General features: G+C 44.1%; 1 protein-coding gene across 2 annotated transcripts in view; it reads left to right on the forward strand.

The window, feature by feature from the left end:
• EXOC4 (exocyst complex component 4) overlaps positions 1–19,700 on the forward strand; it is a 291,482-nt gene that overhangs the window by 45,610 nt on the left and 226,172 nt on the right. For both annotated transcript variants that reach the window (XM_082281122.1, XM_082281123.1), the window contains exon 7: positions 1,369–1,546. In XM_082281122.1, coding sequence (XP_082137248.1) covers positions 1,369–1,546 — 178 coding nt within the window. The remainder of the gene's footprint in view (positions 1–1,368; positions 1,547–19,700) is intronic.

Here is a 19,700-nt window from a genome sequence, read left to right on the forward strand (position 1 = left end):
TTTTTGAGTCGAGGAGGGCACAAATTTATTCAGAGGGCTGGAGCCAGGCTGGGAGAGCTGGGAATGTTCCCCTGGAGAAGGGAAGGATCCAGGGAGAGCTGAGAGCCCCTTGCAGGGCCTAAAGGGGCTCCAGGAGAGCTGCAGAGGGACTGGGGCCAAGGCATGGAGGGCCAGGAGGCAGGGAATGGCTTCCCAGTGCCAGAGGGCAGGGCTGGATGGGAGATTGGGAATTGGGAATTGCTGGCTGGGAGGGTGGGGAGGGGCTGGAATGGAATTCCCAGAGCAGCTGGGGCTGTCCCTGGATCCCTGGCAGTGCCCAAGGCCAGGCTGGACACTGGGGCTGGGAGCAGCCTGGGATGGTGCAAAGGAACGATCTTGAGGGTCTCCCCAAACCCATTCCCTGTTCCTGTGAACACTGAAGTGTGCTGGAGAAGGAGTGGGAGCAGCTCCAGCTCCGCTGCCGATCCTGCGTCCTGCCCTGGGGATCGCAGCTTCTGCTGGGCAGACTCAGAGCATGTGGTGGCTCCAAAGCTGCTGCAGGAAATGTGATGGAGCCTGTCTGTCAGAGCTAGAAGTGCCTAACATATGGATTTGGGAAGTGTTATCGTCACGTTTTGGTGGGGTTACGTGGGGACTGGAGTTGCTCATTAAACGGCAGTGAACTCCATCGGAATTTTTCTGTTCTCAAATGGTAGAAAGTGGGATGGCATTGCCTCGTCACAAACTGTTCAGGACCTTGCAAAAGTGCTTTAATTACGATAATTGGGCAGTAAGGAACCACAGGAGCAGGTACAGAGCAGTACATTTAGATGAGGTTATAACTATAACCAGTACAGCAGTAAAATCATGGTAAGTGATGAGGGCTGATATTTTAGCTTTCTGCTATGTCCCATTGTTTGAAACCTGCCATAGTATTTTAATAATTCAAAAAGAATTCCTTTTATCCTGTTTGTGTGGGTAAGTCAGTTTTTCTTACCCTGAGACTTGTGTTTTCTTCTGGGGGAAGAGCCAGGTTGTTTCCCTCCCTGCCTGCAGCCCTACCTGGAATCTCACAATGGTGTCTAATACTATGTTAGTCCAGTTTAATTACTGTGGAGTTATTAATGGGTTTATCTTCCCTGTAGCCCCAAATAGGACACTTTAAAAATGGGCAGTGCTGGTAGAAGGAAGGGAATGAGGAGAAAAATCCTCAGGAGTGTTCAGGTACCAAGCCTGAGCTGAAACCACGGGTCCACAGAGGGTTTGAAGCCAGGTGACCTCAGCATGTCACAAAACAGGACACAAAACCACAGTCCCCTGTCGCACTGCTCTGATGTGTGCCTGTGGAATGTTCCAGAAGCTGAGCAGAGCTGTTCCCGTGCTTCCCAGGTTGCTGCTGGAGCTGCTGGAGCTGCTCTTTGACAAGTTCAACGCTGTGGCCGCCGCGCACTCGGTGGTGCTGGGCCACCTGCAGCAGACAGTGGCCTCCCCCTGCAGCCAGTACGACGGGGAGATCAAGCTCTACGACATGGTGGATGTGTGGGTGAAGATCCAGGATGTCCTGCAGGTAAGAATCCCTCATGTTGGCAGCTTTTATAATCGTGCCAGTAAATGCCTGTCATGCTTGAGATTCAGCAGTGCTGGAATTTGTCTTGATTTGTTGGTAAGTGGCCACATTTACAACAGATTGTAAAACTCCAAAGAGCTTAAATATCAGCAAGAAAAATCCCGTGGATTCATCCTTATGGTGTTTGGAAAGGTTGATTCCTTTTGCCTACCAAGTGATTTATCAGCAGCTTTCAAAGTGACATTTTTGTTCTGTGTTACCATGTCATGCCTGTCTTATAAAGTGTCACAGCTCTAATGGCTTGTCTTCTGCTGTCATCATGGCTGGGTTATAGGCAGCTGAGACACTTGCTGCCGGCGTGTTTTCAGCAAACTCTTGTTTGATTCTTCCTCTTAACTGCAAAAGACTAAAGCTGTACCTTGCTTAGGCTTTGTTCAGGTGCCGTGCCTCTCACCTGGGGATCTGAGGCTCTCTCAAGCAGCAGAGCTCTCATCTGGCACATGTCTGTTCTCTCCTTCTTGCTGTGAGGCTCACACATGTTTATTTTATTTTATTTATTTATTTATTTATTTATTTGGGGATTACCTTTTTTACACAGTGCACAGATGTAGAACTTCACCTGGGATGTGACAGAGGAGGTCAAAGAAGTGGGCCAGGCATTATTTATAGGAGGTGGAAGGATTCATGGTGGTCATTCCAGCTCTGGGCCAGTGATGGAAAATGTTCTCTGCCTCCTGCCCAAACTCACTTCTTCAGTTTTGGGCTGGTTTGTAGCTGCTGCTCTGCAGGATTGCTTGGCTGTGCAGTGATGCAGTTTTTTTGCTTACACAAAACATCCCAACTGTGTGCATGGTATGAATTTAAATACTTGCACATGATCAATGTAAGGTGTGGGCCCTCAATCCCCTCCACTGACTCCTCACCCACATATTTGTCTTTCTAGAGGAATTATTATTAAAGAAATCTTGATCACTTTTCTCCATGACACAAACTTCCACCTCCCTTCAATACTGTTCTTGCAAAAATCTGCTTGGGAATGTCCAGCCAGTGGTTCATGATGGGTTTTCTAAACAAAAGGATGTCACAGAATTGAAGTGGGAATAAAGAAGTGTAGAATAAAAGGGAAGAATTAAATTTAAGGACATGTGGAATGGGTTTGGAATGGAGAATCTGCAGCCACCTTCCTGTGATCCATGAGGTCCACAAAAACTTTAAGCTTTGAGTTCTGCAGACTTTGCTCTAGAAAGACAAAAGCTTGGAGTAAGAATCCTCCCAAGATTTTTTCCTTCAGTGTAGCAGAACATCAAGGCTGGATATTCCCATCCTCCGTGGGAGTTTGGGATGGTTTCAGTCCTGGTGTGTGGTGAAATTTGGAGTGATTTCTATTGGCTGTTCCTGAACAACGTTGATGGAACTTGAAGTCTGTGGAGGTGTGAGCAGTGAGGAGTGAAAGTGTTTCTGTGCTGGGGAGACAATGTCTGACCAAGATGTCTGGAAAAGATATGCCAAGAAAAGCACAACAACCCACCTGAAAAGGTTTCATTGCTCTTGGGCGTCGGGGGGAGTCAGAAAAGCTTCCAAAAGAGCTTTTACAATGCATAAAAGCAGCACTTTAAGATCCATAATCTCTCGCTGGTTTATGGTAAGAGATGAGCATTGACTGGCATGAAAGGGAGGAAATGCTGCATTTCTTTGTTCAAAATCTTGTGGGTGTTTGTACCTCAGTTCCACTCGAGTGGCTTAAAATGTTTTTACCTTAGAGTTGAAGAAAACCTTTGATCCCAAAGCCTGAATTATTTCTAGCCTGCTTTTCTGAATAAGGATAATTTTTGGAGAGGAGATCTTATGTCTGCAGCAGGGGGAGCAGAAAACTCAGTTTTAAAAGTGTTTAAAGCTGTTGGGTGAGGCTGAAAACTTGGAGGAAGTGGTTCAGGGAAGTGATAGAATTCCTTCAAATCCTAATGAAGGGAATTCCATCACCACAGCAGAACAGTATCACACGGGTGCAGTTCACAGGGATAACGTTCTGGACGGGTGCATTGTGCATCTCTGCATGTGAAATTTGGGACAGCAGGGTTATCTCTGCATGTCTGTACAAAACAATGGCAACTCGTGGTGGGCTGGAAATGGGGTTTTGTGGGCAATGAGTTGTTTTCTGCAGCTCGTTCTTGGAGCTGGCTTTCTGAAAGCTCCCTAATAACTGCACCAGGCACTGTGGTGTAGAGTGAGAGGTGGCTCAGCCTTGCGCAGTGTTGAGGTACAGAACATGCAGATATTAAATGACCTTCTCTGAGAATGGAGGAATAACACAGAAGACAGAGTGACCTTTTCCAGTTGGTAGTGGAGTGCTAGAAAACAAACAAACAAAAATAAGCAGTTTGTCAAAATATTAGAGCAGCCTTGTTCAGGAAAACACCATTTGAAGTGATTTCCTTGTCCCAGAGCCAGCGTAGTCCGTGGTCATGGTGGTCCATCAACAGGAGAGGGGTGAAAGTTGTTTTAACTCAGCATTTTGTGTGGAGCTAATCGAGCTCTTCAGTGCACGAGTGGGTGGAACATCCTCCTGACCAGCCTCAATACTGTAGGATCAGGGGTTTGGCTGGAGAGAACTGGGAGCTGTGTTCCAGCAGCCGTGTGCTGACGTGAGTGATTGGGTCAGGATAATGCACTGAGGGAATTCTGAGGTTCTCTGGGACAATTCAGTGTCTGTGCTGGATCATACAGGGCTGGTGGAATGAGTCCAGAGGAACCCCTTTGCTCTGTACCAGGCTGGGAGAGCTGGGGGTGCTCACCTGGAGAAGAGAAGGATCCAGGGAGAGCTCTGAGCCCCTTGCAGGGCCTAAAGGGGCTCCAGGAGAGCTGCAGAGGGACTGGGGCCAAGGCATGGAGGGACAGGACACAGGCAGTGGTGCAGGACCCTGCTGCAGGAGAAGCTACTAAATACTTGTCCTGTTGGTGACATGACCTGTTAACAGCTCAGGCTGCAGCTGTTTGCCTCCAAGGAGGAGATCATCTCTCCTTCCTTAGTGCTGGGATTTGTAGCTGATGATTCTCAATTTTTTAGGGGTCTATATTTTTCATCCTCCCACAGAAGAGAGGGAAAACCACACGTATGCTCTGGGACATAAATCTTCAGCAGGCTCTCTGGTGGGCTGTCTACTGAGAAGACACTGACAACTAATATGTTCCTTTTTGGGGGATTTTCTGTCTAATGCTTTCCTGTGTTTTCCAAAATTGGTGTCATTTAGCAGCCCAAACATTGCTGAAAGCATAAGGAAACCGGGGAAGGAGGAACTGAAGCCTCCTCGCTGCCCACACACTCCTGTTGTGCAACTGCAGAGCTGGAGATTTCAGACACTGTGCATTGAGAAACCTCTCTTAAGGATGCTCCACCATCCTCGTATCTTTCCTGAAAAACAGGAATGGCATTTGATGGAGGGAGCAGGGAAATGGGGTCATTTTGTGTCTCACAGCTGGGTCTGGCGTAAGTGATTTGCAGAAACGCCGCATTTAAAATGCGTTTGCTGTGTCACACTTGTCCAGGAGTCCTGGGAGAGCACTTGGAGATGCATTTCAGGGCTCTGCTGCAGGAACCTGAGTCCCTCTCTGGTTTTTAAGCAAATTAATGGCATAAAATACTGGTTCCCTTCGGCACACAGGTGAGCAGGGGAAAGCCCCTGCAGTTCAGCAGTCTCAGTTACTCGATGGGAAAGGTGTGGGGAGGTTTCAGCTCCATCCCAGCCTCTGCCAGCTGTGCTGTCATCCCAGTGCTTCGTTTTCCACAGCCCAGGATGTTTTCTTTGCTCTGGCAGCGCTGCTCATTCTCCTGTCAGGAATCTAATTTGAGGGAGCTGATTTGGCCAAGGGTTTGCTGCTGGCTGCTTTTTCTGCTCGCTCAGGTCCCTGAACTGTGGCAGGGCTGGCACAGGAGCAGGCGAGAGAGGGAATAAACCATGGAAAAGGAAAGGGAAAGGGTTTTTTCCTGGCAAGGGAAGGGTTTTTCTATCAGCTGAAGCTGCTCCATGGGGCTGCTCATGGAGAACCCAAGGGGTTTTTGCTGGGTGGCTCAGCACAGGTCTGAACCTTCGCATCTAAAAGCTGAATGAACTGTTTGTGGCACAGTTGATACTTAGAAAGTAAAATCAGCTCCTTGCATGAGAGCCATTAATGTGCCATAAATCCTGGTTGGAATGCCAGAGCAATTTCTGAAATTGCTTTTGCCTTTAAGAAGTTCACCAGGTGATGTTTTGAACCTGAAGCAGTTGTTTTTCACTAAGTGTCTCCACAGATATTTAATGGCTTTGTGGTCATCCTCCAAATAATGGGCCTGACAGTCTTTGTGGTTCTTTTTAAATGGTCTTAAGTGTGTGGAACTGCTGCCCTTGGACTCCTGACTGGTTTGTCTCATCAATGCTCATGTCACCAAGAGAACATTGGTCATAAAAGGGATTTGTCTGCAGCTTTAAAAAAAACCACAGTTTTACTCAGTCTCTAGCAGGAGAAAGTGAGGAGGGAGAATTCCACTCCTCAGAATGCTTACATTTAAAAATGGAATTTAAATAATTAGAGTAGGTCACTTGATCCTTTTTTTTCCCCCTGTTATTTGAAGTGAGCTCAGCACATGCAGGAATAAATCCAGCAAGGTGTTAACAGTGTTTTCTGCAAATATGTGCTGCTAAGAGCATGAGAATTTCTGGGGAGGTTCATGGTCCAGGAGGAGTTTCATCTTTCTGGATCTAGGAAGGCACCAGCTGATTTTGCAGGAAGGTATTTCTTTAAATTTTGGCCTTGCCAAGAAGGTTTGTAATGTCCTGCCTTCCCTCTCTATTAAAATGTTTCACAGATTTGCTCCAATTTGCCTGGAAATTGAGGTTTTCTTGCAATTTCAAACAGCAAATGAGTTGGTACCTTTCTCAAGCTCTTAAGAAGATGCACTTGGAATTTGGGGTGATGGAAATGGCCTTGATAAAGGTGAAATGGCCTTGATAAAGGTGAAAAAACATGTCAGGAAGTGCAGAGACATCTCATGCAATCCACAGGAGATGGCAATGGCATCCTGAAAAACAAAGAATATGAAGTAGAAATGCCCCAGATCGATCTGTTTTCTCTTTGACTGGATGATCCAGGCTGAGCTGTGTTCAGAACTAACTGAATTATGTGGTAACAGGTACCTGGATGAGCTCCAGAGCTGAGCTGGCTACAGACATTGGATTATTTTATTTCCCAGGAATGGACCTTGTTAACTGAGCTGTGCCATATTTTATATTAAATTCTGTTAGCAGGGTGACAGAGCAGAATTTTTCTCCAATACTCCTGCATTAGCAACTTTTGTTTGGAGACTTTTTTTATCCTGGAGCTGTTGATCCAGTGCATTTCATAAACACTCAACATTTATGCTGAAGTTCAAAAGAAGTAAAGCCCAGAATAAAAATTATTTGTTTGAGCAGCGCACAGACACTTGTTCAGTTCAGTGCAGAGGAGGTCAATGAGCTTTCGGGTGACTTTAAAAAATTATATTAACTCCTGTAATGATATATTTGCAGGTTTATGAGCAAGGAAAAAATTCATCATCTTTTTTCCATGCTGTAGAGCATCAAGCTGCTCTGAACTTCATTTAAGGTGGATTTTCCTTTTAATTGTTGATCACATTTAGTTATTTTATAGTTTTAAAGGGGTTTTGGAGTCTCTGGCTAAATATTCAAGTAATTAAATCCATGTGAGTTAAAAGTATCTTCAACTGTCTGCTGAAGGTGCTGAAAAAGGTGCCCAGATTTTTGTAGAGAGAAATAATTTCACAAAGCTGTTTGGTGGAGTTGTGAAAGTCAAAGTCAGCTCTGCTGGGTGTTACGCTGAGAGGAAAAGGTTGGGAATACAGGATAGGGAATGACATGTTCCCTACTTTGATATTTGGCAGCTGGCACGAAACCTGTGCCTTGTGAATCCTGGGCCATCATTAAATTCTTTTTAATTAATACAACTTGAGAAAACAGAGTTTTTTCCAGTTTTTTTCCCAGTGATGCCACTTGGAAGCCTTTCTTTCCCAAGTTGGAATATTCTCTGACAAGGACTGAGAGGGGTGTGAAGTGACCATCACACCTGATGTGTCTCTGTATTTCCAGCAGGAATTGGAGTTTTGGAAGTAAAGGATGCAGAATTCCCAGCCTGTACAGGGCTTGGTAACCTTCATCCTCTTGGAGCTGATCAATAATGGGATGATGTGGAAGAAATGGAAACTCTGCTGAGGATTTGTGCCATATCTTTTATTTTAACCATTTTTGAACAGTTTTGTCAGCTCTGATGTGGATTTTTTTTCCCGTTTTCTGTCGGTGTCTGCTGCACTTCATCCCCGCTGTCAGCTGGAATTAGAAGGTGCTACAAGGAGTTCATCAGCATTTGTGGCCCTGTTTGACAGGACTATAAAACTTCTCTTTTGATGTGCTGAGCTCACGCTCTGTCCCTGTGTGAGTGGCTTTAACAGCAGTGACACGTTCCCTTCCCAGCACCATCAAACCACTGTGAAAGGAAAAAGGCCAAAAACTCCTCATGTCTTCCCTGCAGGACTCCTCCTCTGCCAGCAGAGCAGAGGGATCCATGCAGGCAAATTCCTGCTAATGGGAGAGAGGAGCTGATCTCCAAGGGAAATGTTTGGAAATTGTTTTGCTTAAAAGCCTTTCTGCTCCCGTGCTGTTCTTCTTGTGCTTCCCATGTGTGACATTTGCAAAATTCTAAGGTAGAATCTTATTTTTTCCTGAGCTTTTCCAGCTCTTGCTGTTTCTCTTCAGATAGGAAATCTCTGCTTTTATTTTGGGGGGGCCTGAAGGCTTTTTTTTTTTTTTTTTTTGTTATGTAGGAAACTACAGAATTGCATCAGCCAAAATTCTCTCACAGAATCACAGAATGGTTTGGCTTGGAAAGGATCTTCAAGATCGTCTCATTCTAACCCTGTGCCATGGGCAGGGACACCTCCCACTATCCCACGTTGTTCCATGCCCCATCCAACCTTCATGTGCAAGCTTTGGTGTTTTATTTTGTACTTTTTTTATGGTTATGCTGACCAGCTGCCTTTTGAAGTGGTTTTATTTTGCAAATATCCTTTGGTGGGTTTTGAGCAGTAGCTCATTGTGTTTCTATGTGCTCAAGGGCTTCAGTAGATAAAACAAAGATAATAAATGATGGATAATAAAGACTTGAGTTGGGATGTGATTCTTGAGGGCAGGTCCATCACTGCCAGGGCACATTGAAAAAAATATTTAAGCACATAATCATCCTTGAAACCTTTTTCTTAATTACTTTACATTCATTTTTTGGCCTGAGCCATATTTGCTGTACCAAGTTTTAGCCACTCGGCTTCCAAATATCTCATGGAAATGTGTCTGTACAAGCCAGCAGCAAGTGGCTGATGATTCACTGGTGTTCTCTGGGCTGAGAGAGGCTGCACAGCTCCAAGCCTGCCTGTTCTGAGGGAAATGACAAACTCCCAGTTCATGTTGGGAACAACCAATCCCCCTCCGCCCCCAAACCCTTCTGTTCCGCTCAGCGGTGTTCTGGTAATGGCTCTGTGGGTTCAGCATTCTTGGACGTCTAAATGCACTTAAAACTCAATTTATTTGTCACAAATAAACTGGGGAGAAGCTGCTTTCCCTCTGTTCTCATGGCTGGAATAGAAAATCTGGATTGCATTTCATCCCTCTGTTAGATTGTCCTTTCTTTGTGGGAAGTGCCAATATGGCATCGGCAGACTCCGGAATGATTTTTAAATTTCTTTATTAATATTTTATTTCTTTATAAATGTTCTGTTTTCCTCTTTTTTTTAAGTGAACCAAAAAGACCATTTCAAAAATCTGAACTAAAATAAAAGATTAAATTTGTTTCATCTCACTAATTTTTTTTTTTTTTTGGTTGGTTTTACATGCTTTTAGATTGGAGGATTTTTCCTAATTGGAGAATCACAGAATGGTTTGAGTTGGAAAGGATCTAGAATGAGATGAGCTTCAAGATCCCTTCCAACCCAAGCCATCCTGTGATTCTAGAACAGGAAAGACGCTTATCTATCAAAATACAGAATATAAGTACAAAAACAACAGCAAGATTTACCATCATGTTCCTTGTTGGTTGTAATCAAACCACTGCAGAGGAATCACTGTGTCTGTGCTAGGAGCCATGAAAACCCATTTCCACCTGGGAAAAGGGGGACAAGAGGGGATCAGGTAATTAAGTGTGGCCTGTACACAGTGATTCTACTCTCGGTGTGTAATTAAATGCCTTGGAAAGCTCTTTGGGGTCTTCATTTACTGGCAGAGGCCGAAGAACTCTGTGGCTGTGGGTGTGCCCCGGGTGAAGCTGGGAGCTGCAGTCTGATTAAATGAACACCAGTGTTGCATTGTTCATCCATTCTTTGCAGTCAGAAAAGCTGGACTTCCTCTGCTTTGCATTTGCTTGGAAAAAAACCCCAAAATATTAAAGAGCAGCACTAGGAGAGAAGGAAAAATCCCTGGTGCTCCCCTCTGTGGGCCTGGTGCTTTTATTGAGTGGAGCTTTGCCCTTTATTTTTATTTTTCCAGAGCCTTGGAATGTCACTGATCACTTCTTGCCGCTGTTCCTGTGGGTGAAATGTTGTTTTCCAGAGCTTTTCTCGTGGACAGTGTGGTGGTGGTGCCCACTATTCCCAGTGCCGTGTTGACTGAGGGGCCCTGTAAAGTGCTATAAAAATAATTCCCAGACTGTTAACTCAGGCCTTGTTTTTCTGCAGTTTCTGGTGAACCGTCCTATGAATTTCTGTGATGGATGAGGCTTTCCAAAAGAGCCAAAGGCATTTAGGATCTAACTCCCTTGGCAATCTAGTGGGAATTGGACAACTAATTACTTTGGATTCTTTGGAAAATCCCAGATCTAATTTTGTATTATAATAACATGGTTGTAGAGGAAGGTAAACCTCCAAGAAAAATAACATTTAGTGTAATTTTTGATTTTTTTTTAATAGGCAGGAGAGCTGTTTTTCTGGCCACTTCTCCTGTGTTGAACCTCCTTTGGAAAAGGCTTGGAGCAGGAGCTTGGATGGATGGCCTGGGTGCCGCCTTTTCCAAGGGCTGACCTGAGGTGAAAACACGAGCAGGACTCTTGTCTGATTCACTCCAATTGCACAGAGGTTAATTGTGTCATTAATTTTCTCTCCCAGGCTTAAGCAGTTGGAATTTGCTGCCTGTGACGGGGAAAATAATCCAAATTAGTTACACCTCCCAGCAGGTCAGTAAATAAATAAATCAGAGTGGTCCCTTAAGCGTAATATCCAAAATCTGTCTGGTTTTACTGACAAAGGACACTGGAACAAGCCAGCAGATTTATACTCGGTTATCTGGGACACAATAAAAGGATGATCTCACTTTATTACAGTGATTTGGTGCTCATTCCCCCGCTGCTTCATCAGGGTGTCACATGCCTGGTGCCCTCTTAGAAAAACTGCATTTTCCAGCCCCTTTTCCTGCCAGAGTGATAAATGATGGTGCCTCTGAATTGTTCCTCTCATGATAATTTGCTTTAATTCACAAGGGTGACTTTCCCTTAGAGCCCATCTTGGTCCTGAGGTGGAAAAATGAAGACGTTCCCAGAGATTCTGTGGACGTGACAGCTGTGGTGGAGAATGCTCTGGAAAGTTTGTGATCTCTCAGAGAAAGTGATGCTGATTCCTCCCTGTTAAAAATCACAGATCCTGGCTTTGAGTAGAGATCTGCAATGCAAGGGGATTGCAGCTTTCCCACAGGACACTTTTCTTTCCAGTGGGACCAGTTTTAAGGTGTTGGTTTGTGGGGGTTCATCTCTGCCTGGTCCACACTGATTTTTCAGTGTCCTGCCTGCCTTGCAGTTCTTCAGTGCTCACCAGCACTGCTTGGGCACTTGGAAAACAGAGATCTGAAAGTATTTCTCAGGAAATCTGCACTTTTGCCTTCACACTCAGAGGATTCTTAAAAAAAAACAAGGATTCCAAGGGGAGGTGCATTTGTGAAAATAATGCATGGGATTTTTTTCAGTGCATGGTGAGGTTTTGGTTCTGATTTTGATGTGGGGACAGGCCAAAACCCTGGAAAAATCACACTGCAAGCAAAATTTGAGCATCCTGATTCAGCTTTTTAGTGGGAAGCAGGATTGCAGGAGAGAAAATTCCATCCCTGCCTTCATGTGTGGTTCAGGACAGGGCTGTCACACCAGCAACTCGTTAACGCTTTGCCTGAAGCAGAACTGTGACTCTCTTTATGTTAATTATTAATTTGTCATTTTCAAATCTCAGTATTTGGAGCTGTTTGGAAGGATGAGGGGGTTGGAACTGGATGATCTTTAAGGTCTCTTCCCAACCCATTTAGTGGTTTTACCATCTCTGTGCAACAGGTGCCTCAGTGCATCTGGGTTTATGCAGATCAGAGGATGTGATTTGTAGGAATTTGTACAGTCAGCCTTCCCTTAATAGCAACCTGTGTGATTCCTCTAATTCTCTGAGGTTGCAGGTTGCATAAAGCAGGTTAGAATTTGATCCTCATATTCCCAAATCCCGCTTTCCTTAGCAATGATTCTTTCAGCATAATGTTCTTTGGTTTAATATTCTTCAGAGACTGAGTTTGAGCGATGTTCTTTGTTACTCGTGCTTCATATCTGCTGTTTTGCCTCTGCTGCCTGGGCTTTATCTCTTAACTGTGTTTTCTGAGAACTAGCCAGATGTTAATCTGAATTTTTGCACTGACAGCCTGAAGTGTGTTCTGTGCTCCAGCAGCAGCAGGATTTCCTCGTGCTCACGGTCCATCCAAACACGCTTTGACATTGGCTGCAAAGTCACTTGGACGAAAATCCCAACATCAAACACGGAGTGAAGGGATTCTGCAGCTGCAGGGGACACAGAGATTTTATGAGATTTGTCTCCAAGGTCACCAAAATGTGCTCTGCCTTTCGAGGAGTCTTTATTGTCGCCTTGGGTGGGTCATTCCTTGTGTGCTGCTCAGCCCCCTGGGAGGTGCCAGCCTTGGCATTTTCTGGGAGTGCTTTTTTAAGGCCAAGGGTTCAAACTGAAGGTTTGGTTAAACATTCTTCTCTTTTACGTTTCGTTTTGCTGTGAGCTGTAAAATTACCAATTTCCTTAAAGATCAAGTTGAAGGTTCACAGATTAATTGATGGTCTAAAACCAGCCTGCTGTGACATTTCCTCATGGCCTGTGTAGGATTATTGTGTGATCTGGTAGGGAATTGTTCTTTTGGATGCATAATTTTGTGCTGTATTCATGATCTTGAGGGCTTTTGGCTTTATTTTGAAAGGTGGTGTAGAAGGAATGTGAATCCCTTTGACATTTCCAAGCTACAGCCCCCTCAAAATTGTAACTCAGTGTCTGCTAAAGGAGTAAATGCTGGAGAACAGGAGCAGCATAGTGAGAAATACATCCAGGGTAGGGCAATAGAGTTAAATTTAGGGGGAATTCATTAATTTAGGGGTTTGGTTTTTTTTCTATTTGAGGAACAGGCATGTGGCTTCTTCTGTATTGAACAGGGGGCTCTTCTGCACCCCGACCTTCCTTGTCATCCAGTGCCCATGAATTCCTGAAAATGTCTTTATCATTTCACTGTAGTCTTGGCTGAGCTATTGGAAAGGCAAAACTTCCTGAAGGTGTGCAGAGTATTTAAAATACCTTCACGAGCAGAGAACTGAAACTTGTGGAGTTTTTTGGGTGTCATCATGTACTCAAAAAGGCTCTTTGTGATATTGAAAATGTGGTTGCAGGGGTTGTTGTTCCTTTTAAGCTTCACAGTGCCACGTTTGGGGTTTTTTGGGATGTTGTGTTTATGTGGCATTAAGGGAGGGGAAAGAAAGCAATGGTTTGTCCATTGTAGAGGAAAGATTGATCATTCTGGGGTGGATGTGGGGTGAATATGAATGTTTTAGATGCACTGCGTTGTAATTGATTTGTATTTGTGGGGGTTTTTTGCCTTGCTAAATAGTCAGGGTTTCAAAATAGTCCCAGCACCTCAGGAAGATCCTGATGATGCTGGCATTTATGCACCTGCTTAATTTGGGCTTGCAAGGGAGGCCAGCAAGGCTGCCTGGGAGACTTCAGCAATGTGCTGACGTGGCAGGACAGAGCCTGGTGCACTTAATGAATCTGAAATCATTTCCACCACGTATTTGCTGAACCTCAGCTTATTTTTGCAATCCTGAAAACGGTTCATTAATTGCTGGGAGCCTGACCATCCCTCTGGACAAAAGAAGTTGGGGCCAAATTAGGGTTTCTCTTAAGCAGAGCTGACTTCTTCATTTTGATCCTCACCAGAGTGGCCCTGGGTAGTTGTGTTTGTTTCAAAGGAGACTTTTGAGTTGAAAACTTTTTTTTTTTTGCTTTATCTGCCTCATTCTGTATCTGAATTTTTATAGATTCATAGAATGGGTGATTTTGGCACACACTAAGTTTTGAGCCTTCTCTGCTCCAGGCTGTCCCCTGTGCTGGACACTCCAGGTGTGGCCTCTCCACTCACCCAAACTCTTGCTGGTTTCTCCCTCAGCTTCTGAACCACCCCATCGTTGGATTAGGATCACTTTTGTTGGGATAATCTGTTCATATTTTAGTGATTTCCCTATCCATGATACTCTGTTTCACTCTAGGGTGAGCTTGTGCTTGATAAATATTCATTCAAGTTGTAAATACAACTTGTACAACTCAATGTTGCTGCTTTCCTGCACAGATTGAGAACATCTTGGATTTGAATGTTGTTTTCTTTTGGATCTCAGGTCCTGTAATGCCCTCTCAGATCTATGTTCTCTTGTGATCTGGCTGATGGAACAAGCTGTGTTATTTTGGAGTGTCAGATGGAGGCAGAGGCTGTTCAGGAGCTGTTTTGTTGCTTGCCTGGTGTGTTTTCCTCATTCCCCAAACGCCCATCTTCCCTGAATTTACTGCTCTGCTCCTTCCTTACTGCTGCATTATTGTCTGCAATACTTCCTATTGATTTTGTGTGTTGGGGATGATTTCCTTTGCTGAGCGCAGTTGTGAGGAATTGGAAGTCATTTGTTCAGAGAAGGTTTTGGGCTTCCTAAGATCTAGAAGATTGTTTAAAATCTCTTCTGTAGCCTAATTTGAGGAGGTTTGATACTCTTGTTTGGGGAGTTGTTGTTTTATTAAGGCCACTTGGTGCATTCCTGTCTCTATGGTTGGCTTTGTTTTCAGCCAGCAGGAGAAGCTGTTTCATTTATGTTTAAAAAATCCTACATTATGAATTAAATTTCATATTCCATTTTGGGGGGTTCTCCAAACTGTTTACTGAGAGCAAAACAGCAAAAAATTCAATTTAGTCACTGTCAGATCAGTCTTGTGCAGACTTGAGGGAAAAGGAGCATTTTGAGGTGGATAGAGAGATTTATTTCCAGTATTGCCCTGCAAGTTGTGAGTTGTTGAGAGAAGTGAATAATGCACGTGCCATAATCTGTCAGAACTGGAACAGGTTCTCGTAAAATCTTTTATTTCTAGGATTGAGCCAAGAGTTTAGAAATTACCTGTTCCTATCTGATGTTCAGGCTGGGTTTTCCCTGAATTTGCACGTGTCGGGGTCTCAGGGTTGTCAGGGAGGTTTGATCTATGGTGTGGGGAGTGCCCTGGCCCCGATCCAGAGGAGCAATTAATGGGATGGGCTGATGGAGGGACCCTTCCCAGCCTGGAAGTGGTGCCTGAGTGCTTTGCTGGCTCCTGGCCAGGCTGCCCAGCACCCTGCAGGATATAGGCAATATTTTTATAATAAATAACAAGTCCAGCCTTTCCAGAAGGTGGTGGGAGCTCATTCCTATCTCTTTCCTGGGAAGCAGCCCAGCCTGAATCTCCCAAGGTTCAGAGTGTGTTCTATGGAATATCAAGTGTCTTTTATTGAGTATCTCTGGCACTTCTGGACCAGGAGGATAAGGAAATAAAGTTGTCATTTGTATTCTGCTGTTTGTCACCCTGCAGACGGGGGGATCTGGGGATAACAGTTCATTATTTACTTAACAAAACCTGTCACGTTGGGGATTAAAAATGTCATTTCTCAAGAAGTGGAGGGGTTGGGTGTACTGCTGGAGCCAGACACCTGTGTCAGTGCTGTTCTGTTTCCATATGGGAATGGGTAACAGCATTTTCTCCTGTGCTTTCAGCCCTACCTGTATCACCCTGCATTGAAAATGGGGAATTGACCTTTTTTTAAAAACAGGGGCATCTCACTGCTCCAAGAATTTGAGTGTTCTGCATCCAGGCATTATTCTCACCAAAAAGCTGCCTTTGAAACTCCATTCCTGACCTGCTGAACAGATTCCCAAGAAATCCCAATCCTACCTAAAACCTAAATAGACAAGAGAAACAATAAGAGGAGAAGCACCCAAGTTGATTTACAGCTCCAATTAAGTCATAGAATCATGGAATCATACAGACCATCTTTGTTCTACCCTCAACCTGCCATTAGAGGAAGGACAGTGTGGGAAAAGTAGAAATTTTTTGGGTTTTGGTTGTGTTGGGGTTTTTCTTTCTCTGGTTCTCCAAACCCATGGGCTCTCCCCCAAAAAGAGAAGAGTTTTTGAGCCCAGAGGTCGCTCAGCTCCCGGGATATTCATGTTTAAGGCACTTCTGAAATCCTCAGTTTAAAACACTGACCTGGGTTGAGAGAATTGGATTCAAGTGGAACATTTTGCAGAGAAGTTGCTACAGAATGTAGGGAGCAATTAGAGAAGGTAGGAGACACCTTCTTGCTGATAAAATGCAAGACAGCTCAGTGACCCAACAGCTTCAGGGCACAGAGTAAAGGAGATTTTTTACTTGATTATTTTCTTGAGAGAGTAAGTGAGATTTTATTGTTTTGTTTCTTAAGAGGGGAAAAATGAATAATAGGCCCTTTAAATATGAGATCTTAAAGGTAGTAGGACAGTGACAAAGAAAACATTTTCTCCAGTTTTATCTTTACAAATGGAAATGTCTAAAATCCGTGATGGCTCTTCAGTCAGAGGCAGATGAAGGGGTATTATGTGGATGCATCTCGTTGTCATGATAATTCAAGAGGGACCATTTTCTTATCCAGCTGAAAGCTGGGTGGTGATAGATGTCAAATATTTGTCCTGGGTGGTAAAGTAAATATTTGCCATTTACCTGTCCCCATCAGTGAGCAAATCACTTGCAAACAACACCATATTGCAAGGAGGAGGAGGAATGAAATGGCATAAAAGTTAAAGATGAAGCCACTGAATGAAAAGGAGACACTAAATAAACCTCAAAGTTAAATAAAACCGAGGTGGATGGATTCCCTTGTGATGGAGAAAGCCAAATTACAGAGTGCATTATGCAAAGGTGGTGAGATGACAAATGTCAGTGGGAATCTGTAAAGCTGTTTGCAGACGAGGCATGGAAGACAGACTTTTTGTAGGAGGTGGAGGAACATGCCTTTATTTAAAGAATTCCTCTGTCTAGGGAGAGAAAAATTCAGAGTCAGAGGGGGCCACGTCCAGGGACAAAACCCCTGTGCCGTAGGAGTTGGAGGGTGTAGGCAGGAATTCTGTCTGGGGATCGAGGAGTGGGAGTGAAGCGGTTTTTGAGGGAATGCAGCTGTGTCAGGGCAGGTTTTGGTTGGATTTTAGGGAAAGGTTCATCCCACAGAGGGTGCTGGGGCACTGAACAGGCTCCCCAGGGAATGGGCACATTCCCAAGGCTGCTCCAGCAGCATTTGGACACCGCTCCCAGGGATGCACAGGGTGGGATTTTGGGATGTCTGTGCAAGGCCAGGAGTTGGACTGATGATCCTGGTGGGTCCATTCCCACTCAGGATATTCTGTGATTAAACATCCAGAGGAGCAGACTGAGTATCAAATAATGAAAAGGACAGAAAAGGAGGTAAAGCAAAAACCAAAATCCCAAACAGGCAAAGGAAGCAAAACTCCTGACTGGCTGCTGGATTTCGGTTGTCCAGTCTTGGAATGATCTTGAAGAGAAAGAAGAGCATCAAACAGACCATGTGGCTGCCAAGGTTGGAGCTGGGTTTATTTGGCACAAATAACTTAAAATGTAGAAATCAAGTCCCAGAAAAGCTGATAAGCTGAGATATTTTTGGGAGGAGGCAGTAGGAGGGAAGTGAAGATGACTGGTGTGGGTTTTGTGGATCAAATCTATTTGATGGATCTCTAGACCCTTAAAAACAAGACACCTGCAGAAGGCATCGCAGGTTTGTTGAATTGCACAAGATTTTGTGTTTTAAAAAACAAACAAAAAAAATCAACGTTATGGGAAAGAGAAATGATTTCTTTGAAACCAGTCTGGAGTTGTGAGAGTGTAGACAAGGAAACAACCCAGAAATTCTTCCCTTCTGATAATAAAAACACACAGGCAAAGCTGAAGGCTCTGGAAAGAACTTAAAAATGAATGTAAGCTCCAAGGAACGATGTCAGAAGACTTTTTTGGGAAGGAGGAGTCTGAAGTCACTGAGAAGCCAGGAAAGATCAGCAGCCTCTCCTTAAAGCCTCCAGCTGAGGATTGGAGAACAAGCAGAAATGTCTTATTTACATGTACAAAAGAGCCTGCAAATTATTTATGTAGTGGAAAAATTGGCTCTTGTGAGGTTTATTTATTTATTTAATCGCTCAGAGCACTTGAAGTGGATAAAGAACTTTGCCGACGGGGTTATTTTGTCAGCTGATGGGGGATTTTTTTGTTTGGTTTTTAATTGATCAAAAACACTGACCAGGAGATGTAAAACTAAGAATCAATGGAGAATTATCATATTGGAAAGAAGAAAGGTTAATTCTGGTTTTGTGATGATCCTCATGGTGCTGATCAGAGCTTCCAAAAGGGCTCTGCAGGGTGATAGCAAATTCTGATGCCTGTCACAAAATCTTCTGCGTTATTTGGGGCAGGAAGGGACTGTTAAATCTGTGAGATGTTTAAATAAGTGTGTTGAGAGGGAAAATAAAATTATTTGTGGAGATTCCGTGGTTCTAAGTGAGGCAAAGGCAGGAAAGTGGGTGTCATTTTTAGGAGGCTCAGTGGCAGCTACCGTGAATGTGCAAAGTGGGATCCACGCTCAGGGATGGTGGGGTGTGTAAAGGATGGATATCCAAGGAAATTAAATTTTATTTTATTTTATTTTATTTTATTTTATTTTATTTTATTTTATTTTATTTTATTTTATTTTATTTTATTTTATTTTATATTTTTGTTGTATTTTATATTACAGAAAGGAGTGCTGGCAGCCTCACTGGAAGTGAGTCTGCCAGGAATTGTCTGGGCTCACCCTGAAGGATTTTGCGGGACAAGAAGGGATTAGGATTGGGGCAGGGGTGTTCGCAGCACACTCACACACTGCCCTGGGAAGAGAGGCTGGAAAGGTTGGGTTTGATTCCCTTAGGAAGAGAACAGATGAAGAGGAATGATAAAATAATGGGTGGGGTGGGAAGGGGAGGTGGCAGTTCCTGGTTCTGCTCCAAGAACACAGAATTATAGAATAATTTGGGTGCGAAGGGACCTTAAAGCCCATCCAGTGCCACCCCTTCCACAGGCAGGGACACCTCCCACCGTCCCAGGTTGCTCCAAGCCCCGTCCAACCTGGCCTTGGGCACTTCCAGGGATGGGACAAGGGCCATCAGCACGGCTGTGGGGCAGGGAATGTGTGGGGGGAAGGTTTTTTGGGACTTCAGTTGAATGGAGGAGCTGCTGCTTGAATCATATCTTACGTTATGAATTAAATTTCATTTTCCCTTTTGGGGTTCTCCAAACAGATTACTGAGAGCAAAACAGCAAAAAATTCAATTTAGTCACTGTCAGATCAGTCTTGTGCAGACTTGGAGGGGAAAGGATCCTCTGCCAAGGTCCATATTCATGGAACCATGGAATTGCTGAGGTTGGAAAAGAACTTGGAGATTCCCAAGTCCAACCATCAACCAGCACCATGGTCACTACTAAAATATGCCCTTAAATGCCACATCCACACGTTTTTTGGACACTTCCAGGGACGGTGACTCCACAATTTCTTCATCATTTACTGTCTCTATATGGGTTTAAAATTTACAACTAGAAATGGACTGAGGGAGGCACGTGGGGAGATGTTCAGGGCATGAAATATGTTCCAGCAACCTGTGTTTCACACAAGTTGTTACGGGCAGATTTACAGGTGAAGTGAACGAAACTCCT

This window comes from Coloeus monedula, assembly GCF_965178545.1.
Source record: "Coloeus monedula genome assembly, chromosome: 4".
Classification (NCBI taxonomy): Eukaryota; Metazoa; Chordata; class Aves; order Passeriformes; family Corvidae; genus Coloeus; species Coloeus monedula.